Source organism: Crocodylus porosus, unplaced genomic scaffold (genome assembly GCF_001723895.1).
Source record: "Crocodylus porosus isolate Cpor-Errol unplaced genomic scaffold, CroPor_comp1, whole genome shotgun sequence".
In the NCBI taxonomy this organism is placed as follows: domain Eukaryota; kingdom Metazoa; phylum Chordata; order Crocodylia; family Crocodylidae; genus Crocodylus; species Crocodylus porosus.
In genome coordinates this window covers 179478300-179501993 of record NW_017728886.1, presented here as the reverse complement: position 1 = coordinate 179501993, position 23694 = coordinate 179478300, and the positions used below count along the sequence as shown (strand labels likewise).

Below are 23694 nucleotides of genomic sequence, written 5' to 3'. Positions count from 1 at the left end.
TGATTCATGCGAGTGATCACAGCGTTCAGAAAGGCCTGCCTATTGTTGTTTCGGTGACAGACATTAGGCAACCTATACATATTTAACATTAAAGAACAAATATACCTTAACTCTTCCTCTACATCCAGAGTCCAGTACAAAGCTACCTTTCGCCTTGCAGCAGAACACTCTTATGCAATCTAGAAATATTGAGCATTGAGAAAAGATAAAAGCTCCTTAGGCATGGAAGGCAGAATATTGTGCTTACTGTTGTACAGGAACATGTAGAGAGATTGAGCATTTCAGCCTCAAGAACAGATTAGTCTTTATGAGGACCAAGACTAGTTTAATTGCCAAAGAAACGCTTTTGGTACAATGATCTTGAGGTTAAGTCTGGCTGCAAGAAGTCTTTGCACTTCAGGAATGCTGGCTTCTGGGTTTTCCCTGGATGTTATATATATCTACCCGTCATGCTTATTCTTTTCCAACGTTCCTTTCTTTCTGTCAGCCCTAGGTTAGAAGTCTCATGAAAAAATATGGGGAAGGATAATATTTTCATATTCTAACCAAATATTGTGCTGCTGTTACTATACATTATATTGCCCCAGCAATAGTTACTATGAGCCAGATTTGCATCACATGAAGCCCAAGCTGATTTTTGATAAGAGAAAAAAAAAAAAAAAATCCCAAAAGTGAAGTGTATACATAGTGTCTTTATATAATCCTCATTAATTTCGATACCCCACATAAATTGGATCAATTAAAATAAATAACTTTGTCAACCTAAATATGTATGTTCATTTCTTCTTCTTTCCTTTTTTTTTTTTTTTGTTTTTTAAGCTATAACTTCATGTTGAGGAGAGAAATTCACTGTTGAGGAGAGAAATTGACTGCTTACCTTTCAAAACCAATCTGTCGTAATGTTTTCTCCCATGTTGAACCTATGTAAAAAAAAAAGAAAATAAAAACTTTCAGTAAAGAGCCCTTACTTTTCAAGTCTCTTATTCTTCCATTACTTCTATTCTGATGAATTTTGTATTTTATTTTGTTTGTTCCACCCTAATTAAAGCACCTGTAAAGTAAATCACTTGTGTGCTCACCCCGTAGTGGAGATGTGCCAGAACAGACCAGTACTTAGAGACATGAGGTGTTCTATGGGAAAAGTTTATGAAACCCCTTTCTATTGCAAAGGACTTGGCCACTACCATGCTAGATTAATTCCAAATGTAGCCTGCTGAGCTTTATATGATCTTGACATGACAGATGGAAATGCTGAACTAGCATACTCGCACTGTGTACAGTCTTTAATTTTGATCTTAATTTGACAATCGTAGCCTTGATGAAAACTATGCAGTCTTCAAAAATCTGTTTCCATTTCTAAAAATGAAAAAATATCATTTAAAAGATTTTCTGCTAATGTTTTAATTATCTGAAGTCTTGTGAACCACCTGAAGCTGACATCACTAAAGTTTTCTCCAAAATCTAGGGTGCAGTCCTATAAGCATTAGTCGCAAAGCTTATCCCTAGGTACAAGGACAGTCTCATTGAATTCATGGTATTGCAACTGGACTGCTCATTTCTACAGGCCTGGGTAGGAATTTAAAGGGACATGAAATTAAGTTTCAAGAGCATGGTTTTTTAATACTCTTGTGGGAAATCATTTACCTAGATTCTAAATATCTACTTTTCATTTCAAGACTCCATTGCACTTACAATGAAGCCATAAAATTGACAGTAATTCCTAAACCCTAAATATTATTGTTCTGCTGCTGTCAGGCTAGCTAATCAGCCAAAGAAGAGGATAGCTAATCAACCAAGCAATTAACTATAAACTTTTCCTAGACTTTGCAAACATCAAAGATAACTTGCATCAGAGAAATCAATATGAAATAAGCCATACCACATTTTGTTGTAGAGAGAATAGAAGGGAGGGAGAAAGGGATATGATTCCATCCAAACACACCTGAATTTGGAGAATTTCCAATTTAAATCCTAACTCTGAAATGTAGTCTCATCAAACCATAGATAGTACTCTTTCCAACAGTAGATCAAAGTCCTCTCTGCCAAATGTGTGGAAAAAGCGGTGACATACTGTGGTCAGTAAGCGTAATCCTAGAAGATATATCCTTTACCATAGTTCTTCCTCTATTCTGTTACAGGCATTTTTCCAAAATGAAGTAAGGATCAGCTACCTGCTCTATGCGCAATTTAGCATTATTCTGTTACTTTTTACATACAATTTTCATGAAAGCTGCTAGGTACTCAGAACTTTTGAAATTCAGGCCATTTATTTTAGACTAAAATCTGATTTAGGAGCCAACCTTTAGTGAAGTTAATTTTAAAAAATGGCATTAAGATGCTTTTTACTTTATCTGCTAATCTTTGTGGTGTGCTCCAAGAAGGAAGTGAATATCTCTAAATAAATAATATAACTCCTCCTCTTATGCTACCTGTCAACTACCATATTTACTCGAATAGAAGATGACCCTGATTATAAGACAACCCCCAACTAATTAGATTATCTAAATGGAAAAAATATAAGTTGTTTATAATTTTTCACATAAAGCATCTACGTATTGAAGGTTTTCCTTGAATTCGTCCTGTTCTTACTGCTACAGCAGCTGAAATGTATCTGGGGTCTCAGGTAACCCCTTTCCTCTTTGCTTCCTTCTACGTTTTCCCCCTGGCAGCCTCTTTCCCCTCTCCTTACTGTCACATACAAGTGAGGAATAAATTTGTAAGCAATAAACTTGAAATTAAAAATTAATGTAGTAATTTGCATATAATAGCTATACACTTAGTACATTAATGCATGTTATTTTTTTTCAAACTGCTGTAAATTTTGGCACAAGTACTCCATAAACACAGTTTTAAGCAATATTTTGGCACCTACTTATATTTAAACTAGGCATGACATTGGTTCAAAGTCAAAAACCTGTGATTTACAACATAGTTCATGAGGCTGGGCCCCACCAGAGTCAACAGCATATCAAGCTATGGTGACCCCATAGCTCAGCACTGCCCAGTATGGTTGTGTACTTCAGAGACCCCCTACAGAACAGCCTTGTGTTAATTACCCCCACTCATTACTGGAACCAAGTGTTCTTGTCATGAGTCCTGGGATAAGGAACGGGGGAATTGATCTAGGTCTACCTCACAGAGGGTGGAGCCACACTAATCATATGCGAGGCTGAGGGGCTGACAGAGAGATCCTGGGTGAACTGTTTGTGGCCCAATTTCATTATGTTTGCCAGACATTTAAGGCTAGTGAAACAGGCATCATCGGAAATAGGAAAGAAAGGCATAGCTCAGCTGTAGAAGTGAAGAGGAAGTCAAAATGCATGCACTGCAGTGGCTCCCCATGACTTAGAAAAAAAGTAGGCAGTGAGGGAGATTGCACCTAATGGGCATTACCACACATCTTACTCAGATGGGCTGCTTGGCCTTTTGTGGGTAAGATCAGGTCATGTTTGCCCAATGTGGGCTATGTGTTTTATGGTCATGCTGAGTGTTGGCTACATTTAATCAACTTCATAGCTGGTTTCCATTGGTGAGTGTAATACTACTTTTGGCAGCAGGTTAATGATAGACAATATATTTAGTGAGAATTCCTATAAGATGAGGGGCTTTTTCCCTAGGCCAATTGGAGGTATGGACCTTATCTTGTATTCAAGTAAATATGATAATTAAACTGAACATACTCTTTCACTTTTGAATTAGAAAGTAAACTTATTAAAATACTCATTTTAATACCCATGCAGGGGGCTGGGAGGGACAGGAAGTGAGCAGTCAGGCAGGGGGCACCATGGTCACCAGGCAGCCTGGAGACCAGCTCCCACAGGTAAGTTTGGGAGAAATGAAGGCCCTCATAGGGAGGAAAGGAGAGAGGGAGTTGAGTAGGGCTGGGCTGGAGCTGCCGCCCAACCCAGCAGTGCCTGGGGCTTGGTTCCCAGGGCCATAATGTGCAGCCACAGGGCCCTGGCAGGGAGAGGGATGGGGCCACAGATGGCTTACCCTGGGGGGTGGGTAGGGCAGGGCTGGTTCTCCACTGCTGCGTACTCTTCCAGGTGGGCAGGGGGTGCCCACATCCCCCTAGATCTATGCACAGGGTGGGAGCAGGGCAGGCTGCCTGTTGTGGGCTCAAGTGGAGGAGGGGACGGTTGCTCCCTGCTGCTGTGCACACTCCCAAGGGGCAGGGAGGACCCATGCCCCCACATTTGTATGCATGATGCCCACTGCCCACTTCAGACTCATGCTTCCTACCCTGCTGCCCACCCCCTGGGCCTCTGCAGCTGAGTGTGTGTGACCTGGCACTGCAGGGAAAAATGGAACTGTGCAGTAAGCTGCCTGCCACTGCAAACTCTGCGCTGCCCGCATCCCCTGCTTACAATTCCATGCTGCTGCCCCTGCTGCAGCTGTGCAGGAAGGGGTGCCTTGCCAGGGCAGTGTGGAGCTTGCAGTGGCAGGCAGCTTTCCTGCATGGCTCTGCTGTTTTCTGCTGTGTTGGGTCACACACACAGGCTGCAGAGGCGCTGGGGGAGGGCAGCAGGATGGGAGCTCACAGTGGGCATCACACAGCCCCCCAACTCATGCACAGATATAGGGGGCATAGGTCCTCCTGCCCCCCCCAGGAGTGTGGTGTGTTTTGCAGCAGGAAGCAGCTCCCCTCCCGCCCCTGCCCAAGCCTACAGTGGGCAGGCAATGGGGGGAGGGGAGCTGGGCTACACTCTGCTGTAGCAGCCACTTCCTCCTGCCTGGGGTAGGGGGCTGCAGACCCAGGTCCCTGGCCCTGTAGTCCTGGCAGCCAGGAGCCCCCTCTGTGGGTGGGGAGTGAGGGGCACCATCAGGGCTGCGGGGATGTGGGAAGGGAATGAAGAGCACCAACAGGGCTGGGGAAGTTGTGGGTGGGAGTGACAGGGACCAGAAAGACTGTGGATGAACACTGGGCAGGGGGAGGGGGGACTGAGGGGCACCAGTAGGGCCGGGGTCTATGTGTGGTGGGGGGGCTTTCATTTTAATCATGGATTGTGGGGGATTTTATCACAGAATTTGCTATTTTTTTGCAGGGAAAACCAGGATCCATGCTGATCATCTGTATTCAATTTAAAGTGATGATCACAAACTTACAAGACAAAAACTGCAACCACACTTGCTATTAACTAACACTGAACAGTCTCTACAAAAGATGAAAAAATCACTGGATGTTTAGGATGCACTATTTAAAGCCTGTATATTGTCATTTTGAATAATGATGCATTAACCATTAAGCAGGGGCAATATCCTGGAATTTAATTTACACAAGACTGAAACAGAGATAGAAGATAAAAAGGTGCAGCAAATTCTTAAATGTAACTGTTCTATTTGCATTTCTATATGTCTCCAATGTGTATTTCATTCTGACATACCCAATCAAAATGTCTTTGATTACTTGGTCATGTCATTCTGCATATATTTTCAGTTTTGCCTATCTTTCATATTGGTGTCTATATTTAACAGAGATTGTGGCAAGGATTTTAAAATCAAGCTTTAGGTAAAACAGACTTGCAATATTTTTTAGCTTGAAGCAGAGCTGCCTTAGCAGTGTCCTGGGTGAACCTGTATTTTGAATCCCCACACCGTGGTGCATCCCTAACAAGTTATGCAGGTAGAGGCAGGTAGGGATGTGAGGCACAGTCTGGTAGGAAGGTGGTCCCACCTACATTGTCCAACCTGACTCCTCATGAGCAGTGGCCAGAGGCAGGGCACCAGGCTGGCTTGGGCACCACTCCTCCTGCCTGAGGCAGAGATCAGCCAGGGCTGGGTGAGGTGGGGCAGGGGAGAGCACTGCATGTGTATAGAGTGACAGATAGAGCAATAGATAGATATGATAGGTGACAGTCAAGGGTCCCTCTAAGGTGCATGCATGTGCAGCCACGCACAACTAAAAGTGTGGCCGCGCACAGCCTTTTCAAAGCCATGCACCGAAGAGGCTGGGGTGGGAGCCTGGCATGGGCTCCGCCAGCTCTAGGGAAGTGCTCCACTTCGCAGCACCAGGGCCAGGGAGCGGAGCACTTTCCCGGAGCCAACGGAGCCTGCGCTAGCCCCGTGCCCCAGCCTCCATCCCTGTCTTGCCTCACCTCGGGGAGGAGCCACTGCCTGCCCCGAGTGAGGCTCCAGCAGCTCAAGACACTGCTCTACTCCCCCGCATTGCCTCGGGGAACATGTCCCGCAGTGTCCCCAGCTCCAGCCTCCAGCCCCCAGCTCCGGCCCCCGGCCCCAGCGTCTCGGTTCCAGCCCCCAGTTCCAACCCCCGACCCTGGCCCCAGCCTCTGAGCTCCAGCCTTTGGCCCCCAGCCCCAGTCTCCAGCTCCCAGCCTCTCAGCTACAGCCTCCAGCCCCCAGCCCCCTTCGATAAGTGTCCCACGCCAGACTGAGGCAGTGCACTCACAGACTGGGGCGGCGCACTCACAGACCGCTACTCCTCAGAGGGAACATTGGTGATAGTGACAGCAATAAGAGGGATAGATAAAGCTAAAGAGAGATGGATAGCAAAAGTGATAGAGTGAGCAATAGAGTGATAGGCAGAGTGATAGACAGATAGAGTGATAGGTATGATAGAGCGACAGAGCAAATGACAGAGAGAGAGAGACAGAGAGAGATCACAAGCTTTCCTGAGCTGAAGCTCCTAATGTCAGATGCTCTGGAAGGATGTGCAGAGGGCAGAGTAGAAGGATGGAGAATAGACTAGAGCAGAGCCAAGCAGAGCAATTGGGCAGGGGAGAATCCCCGAGCACCAGCACCTGGGTCAGCATTCCCTGCTCCTTGCCTTCCCTCTCCCCACCCAGAAACTGAGGGTGGGCAGCAGCAGGAACTGCTGTGCTGAGGACAGGTCTTTGCCATGCCTTGGCTGCCTCCTCTGCTTTGGGCCAGACAAACCCCAATGCCCTTGGAGCAGCTCCTCAAGCAAGAAGACCAGAATCCCATCACTGGGAAGAGGCGGGCAGGCTCCCCACTCACCAGAGGCAGCTGCACCAGGGTCCAGTCACTTGCATCAACCTTGAGCCCTGGCAGGTGGGAAGTGACCCACAGGCATTCATCCCCCAGAACTTCCCCCTGAGCTCACACTCACCAAAAGAAGAGCCACAAGCAGAAGTTGGCACCTGGCAGGGAGTTGGGCTTCTCCCTGGTGGACAGCGCCTCCATGTCACCACTCTACACTGGGTACCAGACACCCAGTTGTTTCTGGGGCCTCCCCACACTGCCCCACTCTGGCCCTGGGCATCTCCTTCTGAGGCTGGGGGATGGTGGTGGGAGCCAGGAAGGCAGCTATCCTCAGCGTGGGACAGGGTGGGGAAAGCCCCTGTCCAGGTTCCCCCTTGGGCTCACTACCTCCTCCACTCCCTTCTGAGCTGTGGAAGAGCCCTGCCTTGGGGTGCTGTGCAGGCTGAGTGTGTGGGTATGCGTGTATGCATGCATGGTGCTCTCGGCAGTCACCCACATTGCCCACCCCTAAGTTCATGATATAGTAGACCGGGCCCTATAACTCTGGTCACCAGTTAGTTTAGGAGTGGAGCCCCAACAGACAGACAAACAGTACCAGGTTGACAGCTTCTGCAGCCAGTCTGGCACCTGTCTTTCCTTTGGATTAAATCACCAAGGCTGAGAAGGGAACACGTGTGTGGCCAACTCAGCGTCTCCATATACACTGTCCAAGCTTCTTCTCCCTAAAGAGGTCACTCCAGCTTCACTTTTATCTTTCCAGTGAGGATTCAATATTCAATCAGTTAAGAGGTATAAATCCAGCTCATTTGGCAAAGAGAGGGACACTACAGGTTGCCTCTGCCAGTGGGAGAGATTACTGTATCTCATTGATCAGCTATTGCCTGCCTAAAGCTGAGCATCCCCCAGCCAGGTGCTGGTGCTGATCCACCATGGTCTGGCCTGCTTCAATGGGTGCTTAGAGTCAAAAGATGGAAAATTATTCAACCTCACATGTTTTAAAGCAAAAACAAAAGTGTGGAAAGCTCTGATTCTTGAACTGCTATTTGCTGATGATGCTGCACTGACAGCCGACACAGAGAGCGACCTTCAAAGCTTCATCAGTCACTTTGCTCATGCCTGCCAAGTGTTTGATACAATTAGCATCAATGGGCACCTATACACAAACTCGATGCCTGCTCCAACATGTTCTAATTAGAACGCGACAGAGCAGACTCTATTAATCAAGTCTGTAAAGCTGAGCATCCCCCAGCCAGATGCTGATGCAGCCTTCACATCACATGTGTTCAGTGTCCCCCTGCTTTGGGAGCCCTGGGTCACCTGGGCCTGGCAAGGCATGTGCCACTCTCTGTTTCTGCCCACTTTTCCCTGCACTCTCTCCCCACTCTGAATCCCAGCAAGCAGCCAGTTCAGGCAGGAGCTGCGCCATCTGCACCCACGTGGACACGGTGTGCAGCAATACAGTGTAGCACTGGCCTGGCTGCATGCCAGGGATTTAGGGAGGGGGTGGGTGTGCAAGGAGAAGAGGAGGACAAAGGTTAGGGGAACCTAACCTTTGTTCTCTCTGTCTAGGGGTTGGCAATTATTTGGCCAGAGAACCACTTAGGGAGTTTTGGTGAGTTCTTGCAGGGGTGGGGGGAGGAGAGGGGCGGGGGAAAAGGGTGCTGACCTGGCCCATGACAGCTCACCCAAACTCCTTAAGTGGCCTTCTGGCTCAAATTAATTGTCCACCCCTGCTCAAATCTATCATTCTGTGCACACTGCTGGAATACATTTACTTTTGCTCCCTGTTCTGTTTTATGTGCTGTTGCTTTGCCAGTACATTTGCTAAACATCTGCCCATTCCACTACACAGATAATTGCATTTCAGTAGCAAGTGACTTCAGCCTATATTGGATAACACTACATTTGTTCTGCATGGATATTCATGATTTTTTTTTTTTTTTTGTAAGAGCAGGGTCTGGTTCTGGTGTCTGTGGTCAATATTTCCATTCCTGCCACAGTTGTACAGCATGTCCTATGCTAGTTGTCTGTTATCTTTCAACCCCTGGTTGGCTGCAATTCAATTATATGACATATATACAGCCCATATGAGACAGAGAGGGAGAGAAGGCAATCGGGCCTCCGCTGGTTTGAAATAATCTTTTGGCTGCAGCTGGTTAGCATAGTGCTTGTTGAAATGCATGTAACTCCTCTGAAAGAAACTCTACTAAGAACAAAACTAGAGTTTCACATTTAAAAAAAAATCATGCCTTTTATGGAGTCTCATTTTTAAATGTTTATGATCTAAATACTTTCATTCTAATGGTATCTATCTCTAAGTTGCACTGATGAGAGTAAACACCCTGAAACAGCAGCAACAACAAACTGAAGAATAAAGCTATTAATACAGTTGAAAAATTGCTGTTTGATTTAAATTGTTCTAATGCTTCCAAAACATTAAGCAAGATTTAAGTTACGTGACTCCCAGTAAAATCAAACGAGTATATAATAAATTAAGGGTGCAATACCACTCTCAAATAAATCAATAGGAATTTGGTTATCATTTTCAATGATAATATCATTATATTATCTGGTGGTAGGGGCAGATCTTAAATCCTTGTACTTTTATGTGCCAACATTCACTCTTACTTTTTCAAATGCCATCACAAGTTTCTACATGTTTCTCAGTCACACATATTTGAATGCTAAATTAGTCTGCCTTCTTTTCTTCCTTGCTTTCTTATCACTTTATATCAAGCCCACCAAAGTTGTTACACTTAACTAGGTAGTCCTACAATTAAGCTTTTGTTCCAGGTACTTGCTCCAGTTTGTTCATTACGAATTGCCATCTGCTTCAAGGATTCTGTTTTACATTAACTACACTAACATTAACATACTTCAGAAGATGAACCATAAAGTACATTACATCCTGCATTTAATGGGAGCAATGGTAAAATGCACATAATGTTCACATATGCACTTAGTGAAACAATAGAACAGAATAATAATGAGAATTCAACCTATTGAAGATAAAATGAAAAACTTGACTTTCACCTCTTTATTAATTTTGGTTTTGTTTGTCATGACTATCTGCTTACTATGAACTGAAAGAGGGGAGGGAATAAGTAGTCCAGTATTAGACCACTTACTCTTTTATTTGAATCATAATGATGCTGCCTAATTCCTGTACTGCAAAGAACAGTGTATTAGAAATACATGGAGATATATTTGATGGCTGCTGGTTGAATTCTATCTAGCATAGAGCCAGACTGAGCCAATATAGCACAGGTCTATAGCTATTCAGGGAGAAACCTGGTATATATGGTGGAAGAAAAGGAAAGAAGCATGTCTGCTGCACCACTGCCTTAGGAAAGTGCAGTACATATATCCCCAACACATCCTATAGCATGTGGACAGCCATGACCTCCCTGCTTTCTTCACACTCTATTGGTAATGTTAGTGCTTGCAAGAAAGTGGTAGAATTGCAATTGTGTCCAGGCAAGTTAAAGCTAGAAGAATGCTCTTCACATTTTCCCCACTTTGTGATGTAATGCAAGGAGTGGGAACAATTCACCATAGCAAATGTGTAAAATGCACTGAAAAGGGAAGAAGAAGGACAATACAAGTTAAGGTTAAAGTCAGAGATACCCCTTGTTCCTTTTTACCTGCAGTCATTAATAGAGGTCTGCCATTATCAGCTTGATGTTTATGGTTTTAGTCTATTGTCCAGACTGCATACAGATAGATAAAATATACATAATTCTTGCCAACTCAGAAGAAGAGTGCAGGGTTTCTCCTCAATTCAGCAGTGGGGAGAAATAATACTAAAGAAGCTGGTAAGATTGGTATTTTGGCATACTCCTGCAATCTTCAGAACTTCAGCTCAGAAACAAATTACTCGCTTATGACTGCTGCACCTGAAATAGTCTCTCTATATATGTAAAGGACTTTACTTACACTGAACATCTAAAAACTAAAAGTTCTACCCAGATTATTAGTCTAGTAGTATCATTAGTATTATAACTATCATTTCACAGCTTCATCTGTCAGACAAGGTAGCCAAGGGGAGTTTTGAGCCTATCCAAAGCAACTGAGCAACTATGGTTAATAGACCTGTGCACTAGTGGCCAAGGTTAAAAGATAATAATGCACTAAGACAACAAATTTTAAAAATACCTTCCTACCTGAGGTGAGTACAGGAGGGGGTGGAAAGGGGGACATGCAGTTACACCCCTCCTTTGTCTGTGCACCTCATGCACAGTGAACTCCCTGAACTCACTGGCATGTCAGCAGATTCCTACCAGAACTCCATGTGTGCCCTGAACTCTGAACTCACCAGCGGGTCAGTGTGGGGTCTGGCCAGAGCCCCTGCTTTCATCTAGCTCCAGAGCCCAGAGGATAAGCGCCACTGCTTTTCAACCTGTCTCTCTCTTCTTCATGCCCTCTCCCCACCCCTCTCTGAGTTCAGTGGCAGGGGAAAAGAGAGGACAAACAAAAAATAGCAGCACTCAGCCCCTGGCCTTTGTGGCAATACAAGAGCAGGGACACTGGCCAGACCCCCTGGCAAGCAGGTGGTGGGCTCACATAGGGCCATCCAACTTCTAAGCAACTGGGGGCTGCATGTCCCATGGGTGGCACCAGTAGGGGCTGCATGCCCACAGGCCACACCAGGGTGAGCCACAAGTGTCCTGGATTGCACACTGCATGGGCACTGCCTGCTGCATCATGCAGGTGCCTCCTACCACAGCACCACACAACTGTGCAGGCACCCACTACAGGACTGGGCACCCCACTGGTGCACTGTTCACCTGTGTGGGTGCTCCCACACCACTGTATCATACACCCACATAGCCCTGGGATCACTCTCAACTCCCTGTCCTGTACCATCCTGCTCCCTGAAGTTGGAGGGAAGAATGGGAGCCTGGACACTCCAGTTGCTGAAGCAGCTGAAGTGACGACGGGACTCACAATTTAACCCACCATATGGCTGGTGGGCCACCAGTTGGACAGACCTGTGTTAATGAACACTCTTTAGTGCACAGAGTTCTTCACCAGTTTTCTTTATTGGGTGCTTAATTTGCTGAAAATCAAGTTCTAATTAATGCAAACTAGTTACAACCTATACATAAATTAAATGATAAAAGAATATCATGAATAATATTTAGTAACAGCTCTGTAAAGGTAACTACATGCCATCTGATGATTGCTCACCAACAACAGCAGAAACTAGTGTAATGTGACCCAAACTTTGTTATTCTTAAAACAGCAAAATCAGGAAGCAATGTAGTTTTCCCATCAGTTATAACAGTTGGCATGGTAACCAAAATGGAACCTGAATGTTTATAAAATAGACCTGTAATTTTTAAAAAATGATATTTAGAAAAATGTGGCTATTATGAAGCAGACAATTATTCCCAGATGAGCTGACAACAGACATAACTGTTATAATACTCCCCCAAAACATGTGCCTGTTACAAGACCCAAATAAAATATATACGTTATATCTGATGTATGCTAATCAGAAATCAAACAAAAAAATATTTTTGGCTGGGTAATCAAAATCCTGACTGTTCTCCCTTGACCTAAAAAATAATATATGAATTCAAATCTGTAAGCCTTCTGGATCTCTTCAGCCAGCTGGAAAGCATAGTTCTCCAGAGAGAGGTATCCTTGTGCTGGCTTTTCCAAAGCTAGGTCTACCCATAAACTTTCCTTTGAGCACATCTGTTACATGACAATACTCTGTTTAGGAAAAATATACTGTTATGCCAAGATCTGGGGCTGCTGCATGGTTCACATCTATCCACATAAAAGAGTTCTGCTGCTAAGGTACCCTGGGGGAAGATTCTCTGGAGGCTCCAGATACTTTCCAGTAAAAAACTGCATTCTTCTAACCCAAGAGGTTACACTTTCTCAAGATCAGGCAAGTTTATCAGGTATCTACTTCTGGGACAAGTTCAAAAAAGCATGACATGTTGCATTTTTCACTGTGGAACTTAAGCATCTCATCATACAAATCAGAATCTCAGGATCCACTTAATTTCATTCTTAAACAAGAGAAAAGAGACTGAGGGGACACAGCTACAAGAGACGCTGACTGCACAATAGCCGAATAATACTGCACAGTAGTGTGTCACAGCACTAACAGTGCTAATAAACTACTGTGCAGTATTATTAGGCTACTGCACAGTAACATCACTTAAAAGGTGTTCATTTACACTATTGCACAAGTAACTCCAGATACTGTATTATTTAGTACTTTATTATACAAGTATTAAATAAATGCACAGTAACCACTGCACAGTAGTATCCGTATAGATGCACTCAGGGAAAAGCAATAACCAGAGACTACAAGTTCTTTTTTATTCACAGTTTCTACTAACTTTCAATGACAGGGTTTTTTTGAATAAAGGACACAAGATTGAACCCTGAATGACAGTGAACCTGAATGACAGAACAACCTGAGAAAGCATTTTTGTATTTGTTGCTGTATATAATTTCTATCATGAGTTATAAAGATTGTATTATTTTTAATTAAAAGAAGCACTGACTCATTTCAAATTAACTAGGACAAAAATAAAAAAGATTAAGTCTTTTCCAAAAAAAAAATTTTTTGGAACATATGCTAATAACTTGGGCATATCATCTTCATGGAAAGCAAATGGGATATCACAGAAGTTTGTTTTAAATATGAGAACATACAAACATAAAAAATACTGAGTGACTTCTATCGGTTTGTTTCCTAAATCATTTTTGTTTTTATATTAAAATAGTTAAAGACTGTATTTGGTAATCTGATCGTACATCCTTTGGCTTTCATGCCAGTTCTGGGTATACAGAGAAAGTATGATAAAGTCTCTAAAGATGAGGCATTAATGGCAGCTATTATTCATGAGGTGATGACAACAGACACTAACAGAATTCCTTTAAATCAAGTTCCTATTCTGTGCCATGGGTGGATCTAGGAACTAAAAAAGTGGGTGCAAGAGATTCAGCTGTTGCTGCAGCTCTCTGCCCCTTCACCATTCCCTGCCAGGCATACTACACAACAAACAGTTGCTGGGGACATTTTTGAGTCCCCAAAGCAGGTAAGACTCCCTCCGTACCCAGCTTTCCACACCCTCTTCTCTCCCCTCCCAGGCTCTCTGCACTCCACTGGGTGAACTCCTGTTCTCTGTATTTGTCCAGACTACAATACAGTATGGAAAAGGTGGATTTAAAAGTGAATGAGGTTACTAGAGTGGTCTAAAATGATCTGAAACACTACTTAGCATGCAGTGTATAACCCATTCAAAACCTTAAAGTTAGTTGGTTGTGTTCTGCAAGGTGGGGAAACTGTACACACTCTGCTCTCCCAAAAGTCATGATCTAGAGCAATGATTCTCAGTCAGGGTGCCATAGCACCCTATGGTGCTGTGATATTCTTTTAAGAGCACCACACAATATTAACACTGTTAGGCATGCAAACACCTAAACAATTTACAAGATTTCAAACAGAAATCCATAGTGTCACAAACATTCTGTATATTTTATACACACACACACACACACTGCATACATATATATACGCGCAGAGATCTCAGGAAGATATATTATATATATATATCTGCAGAGTGTGTGTGTGCGTGTGTGCACGCACACATGCACACACACACTCACTCTGCAGATATATATATATCTTCCTGAGATCTTTGCAACAGAAGAACTGCTCTAATGCTTTTCCATGATCAAAAAAATGAGTGAAGGTTAAGAGCTGGCATTTTCCAATGTGTGCCTTCCAGCTACCAAGGCATGTCTTAAGTCTAAAAAAACGTTGAGGACCACTATCTAGAACCTTATTTAAACACAGTTATAGTGATTCAAATACAGGTGCAACTTTTAAGTCAAAATGGATAATGCTGATGTAAAAATTTGGTGGGGTCACATAATAATTTAAACCTGGCTTACATTGAGGTAACCTAAGCAGGTTTCTTATTAAATAAAACTACATAATGAGCCTAAAATGAAGACTTGATCCTCAAAACACTTGGAACTCCCATTGAACTTTGCACTTTCCATGATGAAGGCCTAAGTGCTCACACAAGACTGAACTAACTTAATTATAGTCAGGACCTTTCTAGGTCCTGATTTAAGGTCCAAAGTAGTAAATGGAAAATTTGCATGGATTTTAATATGGAAAAAAATAAGTTAATAAAAAACATATTCTCTGTTATTTAATAAAGTAATTTCCATCACTATAGATACCTTAGTGATGTATTATTGATAAAAAAGATATGTTAGAATGAAAAAAAATTCTTTCCAGCTGTATTATTTGTATTTCATTTTGGGAGACTATGAAGGGGGAGGCAATAGGAACAGGATTTAAAATATTAAGACAGTCAAGAATAATATAAAGTTATGGGAGACTAGAATTAGTTTTCATCTGATGCAAAGAAATATGTATTGGCACATATTTTATTTTGTAATATGATTCATGAATATTTTTTCATTGTGGAGACGCATAGAAAGCAGAGATGACTCACTAATTAAACACTAGAAGAATGAGGTTTGCTGAAGGGAAAGAGATTTGGAATAACAAAGTTATAAGAAAGATGTGCATATTTCTTATGCAAGTTATATTTATACAAAATTATCATTAACTAATAAAAAGACCCCGGCATCATTCCATGTTGTTCAAAATCCAGACAACTCTCACTGCTCTTTAATGAGCAGGAACTATTTGGGAAATTTGAGACACAGAATCTTGAAATACTGGATAAGTGAGAAGTGTCCTACTAATTGCCTGAGTGGGTTTTTTTTAAATTCACAAGATATTGGATTTACCCAAAGAACCTTGTCTGCCTACGTCCTCAAACCAACATGGCTATAACCTCACCCCACAAAAATCTCCATCGTTTTCTGGAAATCTTCACTCACTCTGGAACCTATACCTTTCCACAGAGCTCATGACAGCAAAGACACTGCAGTTGCCGAGTGCAAAGAAGGATGGAATAGGAGGCCCTAAGGTCCAGCAGCTGTATGCATACCCTTCATATAAAAGGGAATGTCATGGCAACTAGAATTGTTTGTACCCTTGTACCAAAGGAGAAGACTGGGAAACACCATCTGTTCTGCTAGTATGAGACTCCTTTGCTCTTTCCACTAGGGAAAGAGGCATGAGATTTTCAACAGCAGCCACTGAGCAGAGACTTGAAGGGAGGAAAGTGTTGCCTCCTCCCTCCTGCAATTATCTCCAGATGTGGTTCAATCTAACCAGATCCTCAGCCTGGGCACTGGACTAAAGATTATCAGTTGTTCTTTACATCCACCGAAAAGAGGCCAGTGAAAATTCAATAGGGTTTTTCCAAATACAGAAGACTAATTTTACTGCTGACAAAAGTGACTTTGGCATTCATAGAAAAAGGGAAGAAATCTGTGTGCTCCATCTGTCATAAACCTCAAGAAAATGTGTTTTTTCCCCAGTTTTGCTGGCAGAGAGAAATTCTCGCTTCTCCTTATCCTGCATAGCTCTGCCTGCTACATTATGTTAAAGGGAAAGCCTTAACTTCAGAGGACAATTAGCTGGCCTCCCTCAAATTTTTAGTGATATCTTTTGCTTAGTTTCATTAAAATATTATATAATGTTATAATTAATAATTTTGACTTTATTTTCTGCAGTGATGGATTTGTGCAGTGGGCATCACACAAAGATGTACTTCATTGTCTCATTTTCTCTTACTATCTCATCAGTCCAAACTTATGTGGAAATAAATTTCATCCAAAATACTGTAGTAAAAAATTGCATCCATAATAATGGGGAAGGCAAGAAGGACCATCTTTAGAGAGGCAGCCACATGCAAAACATTAGGAATGGGAAAAATAAGAATAGGAATTATATGATCTTTAGAAAGCTGAGGGAGGCATCATCAGGATAGAAAACCCAATTCTAGCAATATTCTTGTGAGGCTTTTACATGTAGATGCTATTTTCAAAAACATAATAGAAATCACAGAATCGTAGAGAAGTAGGGCTGAATGGGACCTCCAGATGTCATCTAATCCAACCCCCTCCCTGCCCGAGGCAGGATCATCCCTATCTAAGGCATCCTATACAATCCATAATGTAAATTCTACATAAAAAGACAACTGCCAATAAATAAACATCAAATAAAAATGAACATCAATTACTTCACTTCTGGACTTCTATTGTACACCATACCTTTAAAAAAGCGTAACTTATTATAATTTAAACACAGTAGCTCTTATAACTCATATTTCTTGGCAAAAGAAAAATGTTGAAAGAGGCCTGACTAAAACTAGATATAAACCTGAGATGGTCTGTTAAAGTGAATGTATGAATAGGTTGTTAATTAAATGGCTCTATGACTCATCTCCTACTGTAGAGAAGGGAGCAATACCAAATCCTACTGGGACCATAGGTATATAGAGAAAAGTGTTTCAGAAGGGGAAGAAGCTGCCTTATATCAACAGATGTATCTGCATCATAAAAGCTGACCCAGCCACAGCAGCTACCTATGAATCTGGGTGCAGCAAGAATTCTCTCTAAAGAATAATATGATGACCAAACTGTCACAGAGGAAAAAGAAACAGTATCAAGTGATGTGATTTTTCTGTATAACTAAGTTTAAGATGCCTGCTTGAATATAGCTCGGAGAACTGTAAATTGAGATAGATTATTTGTTGTAAGGGAAATTTCACAGAAACATTTCCACACCATAACTTCTTTTTAAAAAAAGAGGCTGAAAGGTAAAGATTAAACCCACGATAACTTCACAGTCTCAAGTCAAGAAGCTTGGACAAAGATAGCAGGACATGTACCAGTGAGTTACATTGCTGCTGTGAGCAAAAATAAGGGAGTCAGTCAAAATCAGATTCAAATTGCCTCAGTATGTATTTAGCTGGGATGCAGGAAGAAGATAGAGGTCAAAGTCCTAAGTAGTAACTCAAAATGCCATGATCACCAACACCCTAAAAATTCAACACACACATGTATCCACTAGACGCCTCCATCTGGGACTGGCAAGAGTCCTTGGGCAGCCACACTGTGTATGCACACCGACACAGAAACAACTCAGAGGCTCACTTTGGCATCCCATTCCCCCCAAGCGTCCAAAGAGATTCAGATTGGCCCCAGAAGGCAGCTGAGCTTGCCAGAGATAGCTGCACCAGTAGGCAGGCAAAATCCATGGTTATCTCACCACCAACACTGAATTTACTGTGGTGGTGGAGTTCTCTAGATGTGGGAGACATAAATTCTAGCCTGACCCTTACCATGAGGGTATATTAACCTTTATAACTGGTTTTTCAAGGTGGGCAAAATTGACTGGGTGGGCAAACCTCCCACTCCTCCTGTTGAAGCTGGGCCAATACCAGACAAAAACACAACTTCTTTCTGATCAGAAAGCAGGAAGAAGCCTAATAGTTGTTTGGGAAGAGAAAATCCTGGGTTCAAGTCTTTGCTCCCATGGTTATTTTTGTGTTTCACTTTGTAATGTCGAATGTTTGAGCTGTGCTAAGATCAAGCAAAATGGAGCCTGCCTCTGTAGCCTGGAATTTAGGGTCACTGCTGCCTGGGTTATATTTTGTTTTTCAACCAATGACTGATTTATGTAAAAGGCTCAACCAGACTGAGAGCAGGTACCAGACTCCACAACTCCCTTCCTCTAACGTGGGGAAGCTTGTTAGGGTCAGAAATTGATCTTAAGACATGACTATTCCTTCACACCTGTACCACCTCTTACTGGGTGCAGCTCCATGTGCATTTGCTGTGGTACCAGTTTACTTGTGAATAAATACCTCGTGAGTAAATGGTGCTAGGCAGGCATCTACACGTGCAGGGAAGCAGGTGCAGATTAGATGTCAATCTGCTCCCACTTCCCAGGGCCTTGCAGTGGACCCCTGCCCCCACCAAGGGAAGCTCCAGGCTCTGGCTGCAGCTGCCTCTTGAAAAGGCAGCCTCTCTCACTGTTCTCTGACCAGGTGGTCCAAGAGAAGGGTCCTGTCCAGTGTCCTCCTCTGGCAGAGCTGGTGCATCTTAAGGGTCCTGGCAGTGGGCAGCAGAAACTCTGAAGCCACATCCCAGCTGCCAAATGCAGCCTCTACCTCACATGCAGCTGCAGGCCCTGTAGAGCCATGAGAAGGAAGCTGTTTGTATGAGTTTGAAATATTTCAGAGGTAAGATGATCAGTACCACGAGCTGTGCACTGCCCAGACTCACACTGGGGGTCAGGCATGCACAGGTGCCCAGGGACCATGGTAAGTCAGCCAGGGAGGCCTGGGCCAGAAAACTGCTGGCTGAGCCCCCTATTCCTGCTTGCTCCCCTGGGGCCAACAGGCTGCTGGTTGCTGTCTGCAGTCAGCCTGCCTCCCCTGCACTGTTCCCAGGGTGGGAAAGGACAGGCTTCTGGCAGCACCTTCTGCTGTGGCTCCACACTCCACTGCCCCCACCCTTCTCCTGCAAGCAAACCGCTCTGCTGAGGTGCTGCCCAGTCCATGAAACCTGGGCTCGGGGGGAGTGGGACTCCCAGATGGCTGGGACAAAGAACAGACTATGGCCCTGCCTTCCTTGCAGAGGTCTTCTCTGGGGAGGTGCCCAGGTCAGCCCCCTCAAGTGTGCCCCTACTGCACATGCCCTGGGTGGTACAAAAGAAGCTGTTTGCATGGAACAAGGTGCCTGACCCACAATGCCCTGCTGCTGCTGATGGCCATGGTGCCCCAGGTGCACCTGCACACCTGGCATGGGACCCTGAATAGAGGGCTACCTATGGCTGCACTACACATCCCTATCCCCAACTCCTGAGGAGGACATTGGCATGGGCATTAATGCCTTCTTCAGTGTGAGAGGCTGCAGGGGTATGGGATACTCAATGAAGTTTTACACTGTATCCTGCCACCCTGTGTGCTGTCAGGGGAAATCCAGGGCCAGGTGAACACAGGTGGGCTGGGTGGGGAGTGGGGACAGGGGCAGGGGCTGGAGCAGGGGGGGGCCTCCCCCAGTGTGGCCCTTACCACATGGCCAGGCCTGGAACAGCTGGCAGCTCTGTGTGGTCCCAGCTGTCCACAATGGTATGCGGCTCTGGGCAGTGTTGTCAAACAGCAGGACATGGGGGCCAGTACTTAGCTGGTGCTGCTGGCAGCTGGCAGTGTTGTGACCAGCCACGCCTCATTGCAGGGGTTGGGGCTGTAGAGCTGGTGCAGCAGGCACTGGCCCGGGGTCCCTGAGCTGATGGTGGAGAGTGCAGCCATAGAGCTTGGTGAGGCAGGCTTCTGGATGCCTCAGGGGCCCTCCCTTGATGTATCACCATAGGTGGCAGCCTGGACAGCTCAGGCAGGCTGCCCATGCTGCTGGCTGTGGCCTGAATCCTGGAGTGCAAGAATGTCCATCAGCTGCTGCATAAAGGGCACAGACATATGGGCACACCCCGACTGATGATTGTGGTTGGTGATAGCCACTCACTGTGCCTGCAAGGCCTTGACCTTTATGAGGCACTGCCATGCCAACTGGTTGTGACCATGCTCCCAAACAGATGCAAGTGTTGGAGCACCTGCCCCGCTCAAATTGGGACTGCATCTCCATCTCACCCTACAGTGCCAGAAGGTCACCAGTCTCTACCTGCAGCCAGCTGGGCCTTGGGTGGTGGGCATGGGTGTGGGCATGGACACAAGCAAGGACTTCACCATCATGGGTCCTGCACCGACTCTGGGCCCCTGCATGGCTGTCCCTGTGCTGCCGGGCCTGGGCAGCCACCTGCAGTGCCCAGTGCAGGGGCCCAGCACAGGACTTCCAGCTGCACAGCAGAGGCAATGCCCCACAGCACCTGCACGATCTGGGCAAGCTGCTGTGGTGGGCTGCAGGCAGGTGTAGCTGGCCCTGGCAACCAGAAGCTGCCTGAAGCTGGGCCTGGGGGCTGGCAGGCCTGGCTGGAGCCTGCAGCAGCCTGGAGAAGCCTACAAGCCTAGACAGTATGGGCCTAGCAGGTCAGGGTGCAGGCAGACTAGGACAACTGGCCTGTGGCCTGCCCAGGTGGACACACAGGCCTGGAGTGGCCTTAGGTTCCTTTCTGGTGTGCCCCAGGGATCAAAATGCCTGCAGGCTTTTAAAGGCCTGAGGCAGAGGTCACCATAGAGACAGCCCAGCCCTGGGGCAAGAGAGGTTCCCAGCCTGGAGCCCCAGGGCTAGCCTGAGGCTGGCTCCCTACTGGCAGAGCTGACTGGGGAGCAAATTTGCTCCCAGGTCATGTCTACATGTGCATTACTGTACAGTAACTAATCACAAGTAAATCTGATACCTGCATTAGGGGTTTTTGCAGCACAGTAAGCATCTCATATAGATGTGCCCATTTTCTCCTAACTCATGCAGCAGCCACAAAAGGTTTCATGTGACTGAGAGAAGTGAAAAAGGACTTTTTAGAATACAAGAGGATAATGTTGCCATTGGCCCTATTCTGCAACTTTCTGGATTCAGCAGGAGACCCACTGGGATCTGTCCACAGACTACAGGATCAGAGCCACAATGAACTTTTCTCACTTTACAGTATATTTACCCACTCCAAAAATGAAGGACTTCAAATGAATGGAGTTGCCTGTGCAGATTTCAGGGAGTAATACTTATCTCTGCATTCTTCACACTGCATTTTGTGCATACTAATTGCTTCTGGTTAAGCATTCCATACCCACCACAGGCCCCTCCTGATTGGATGGGCTGCTTTCCACCAGGAAAAAATCCTATTTAAATCAACAAGCCTGTGAATTACCAGACTGTTTGCCAACATTTAAATCATTTAATTCAAATGCCACAAGTAACAAAAGCACAATGAACAACTAAAGAGATCACTAGTCTGTTCAATCATTCTCATTTTTCAAAAACAGACTAGATTTCCTTTCTTCCATGCTTCTTTCTATAGTTATGTATTTATTGGATTAATTAGATCCACCCCAATTTATTAACCTGGCTGAATATCAATATATCCTTAACATTAGAAATACGTTGAAATGCATACCACTCAAGCAAAGTAATTGATAGCAAAAGTTTTCTCATCATTACTCAGATATTTATACTCACCAGAGCATGTGTTAGTTCAACTGATTCTTCATGGTATTAAAAGGCATGGTATTATCAGTTTTTTAGCTAACTATTAAAATATGTTCATGAAAAGCAGTGAATTCCTGAATAAAAATAATTTATTACAGCATAACTTACATGTATAAATGAGTACACATGTGACTCACAAATTTGTTTGTAAATCACATTATTTATTCATATGACATTTGGTTGCCTACAGGAATTATCTTATATTAGACACAATGAAAGAAGGGACAAACAGCACATTGTCTTTCTTTTGCATCGTTTGCTTTTTTCCAGAGCCTGTTGGCCAACAACAGTAATTCTCCAAATCTGATGCCATCTGGCTTGCTTTCTAATTCCGGCTAGATCTGAAGAGTTGGAAGCTCCAACAGTGGCAGTGGTACAAAGAATGATGACTCCTGGGTGCAATCAGTCGTATTTGACACTATGATTTACAGAATACCTTCTTGATATGTTCAAAAATACAATGGAAGCATTCCTACTTTATTTGAAATAAGACACACCAGATGGGAAAAAAAGAATATGGACCAAGAACCCTGGAAGTTCAATATTCTTGAATAGGACCCATGCTGAAGGAGTTGCACATAGTTTATGAAACTGATTTTTCACTTGTTCCAAATTTTTTTTATATTGATGCATTTTTATAATACTGTGTATACAGCATATACAAATCAGAATGTCTTGGCAACATTTTTATAAGGTATGTACTTTGTCACATACTCTTCTTTATACCGCTTGGACCACATAAAGTACATGCTATATAGTTAGATATACAGACTAGTTGCAGTGCCCATGATATTCCTGAAATTAGAAATAGGAGAGAAACAACAGAATAGGAGAAATATTTAACAGCTGGTAAATCTCTGATATAGCAAGTCACATGTACAAGGTTTGGCTTACCTGGCAAAAATATGTAAAGATCATTTTCTGTTCTCATTTACACCAATGTAAACCTAGATTGAATTTAAACAGCTCCAATGGATTACTCCAGATTTAATCCTGTATGAATGAGCAGAATTTGGCTCAAAGGCTAGAACTAGCCTATCACCTTTCATTTTTATTACTGGAGTCAAGAAGTTTAATGACAGAAATAATGTATATGTCTCCATTAATCTCTAAACCTTATTTTGTTTCATTTAAATACTATGATGTCTGTAGAAGTGATAAAAAACATGCCATCCAAAATCAAAAATGACATTTTCAGGACACCTCTACCGATGTCTTCATAAGCTTTGAGTGACTCAGGCACGTTTCATAGTTTCATAGTAGCTAGAGTCGGAAGGGACCTAGGTAGATCATCTAGTCCGACCCCCTGCCTTGTCCTGGCAGCGCACGGGGGAACAGGGACTCCCCCAATACCTGCTGATCCCCCCTGACCAGTTTGTAGCAGGCCACAAGGTCCCCCCTTAACCGTCTCTTGTGGAGGCTAAACAGGTTCAGGTCCCATAGCCTCTCCTCATAAGGCCTGCCCTGCTGACCCCTGATCATACGAGTGTCCCTCTTGAAGTGTGGTGCCCAGAACTGGACGCAGTACTCCAGCTGCGGCCTGACCAGTGCCGCATAGAGGGGGAGGATCACGTCCCTGGACCTACTCGAGATGCATCTGTGGATGCATGACAGGGTACGGTTGGCCTTCTTGACTGCCTCCCCACACTGCCGGCCCATGTTCAT

General features: G+C 44.2%; 1 protein-coding gene across 3 annotated transcripts in view; it reads right to left on the bottom strand.

The window, feature by feature from the left end:
- The window catches only part of PIEZO2 (piezo type mechanosensitive ion channel component 2), a 498844-nt gene that overhangs the window by 264098 nt on the left and 211052 nt on the right, over nt 1–23694 (bottom strand). For all 3 annotated transcript variants that reach the window (XM_019545872.1, XM_019545881.1, XM_019545888.1), the window contains exon 4: nt 878–920. In XM_019545872.1, coding sequence (XP_019401417.1) covers nt 878–920 — 43 coding nt within the window. The remainder of the gene's footprint in view (nt 1–877; nt 921–23694) is intronic.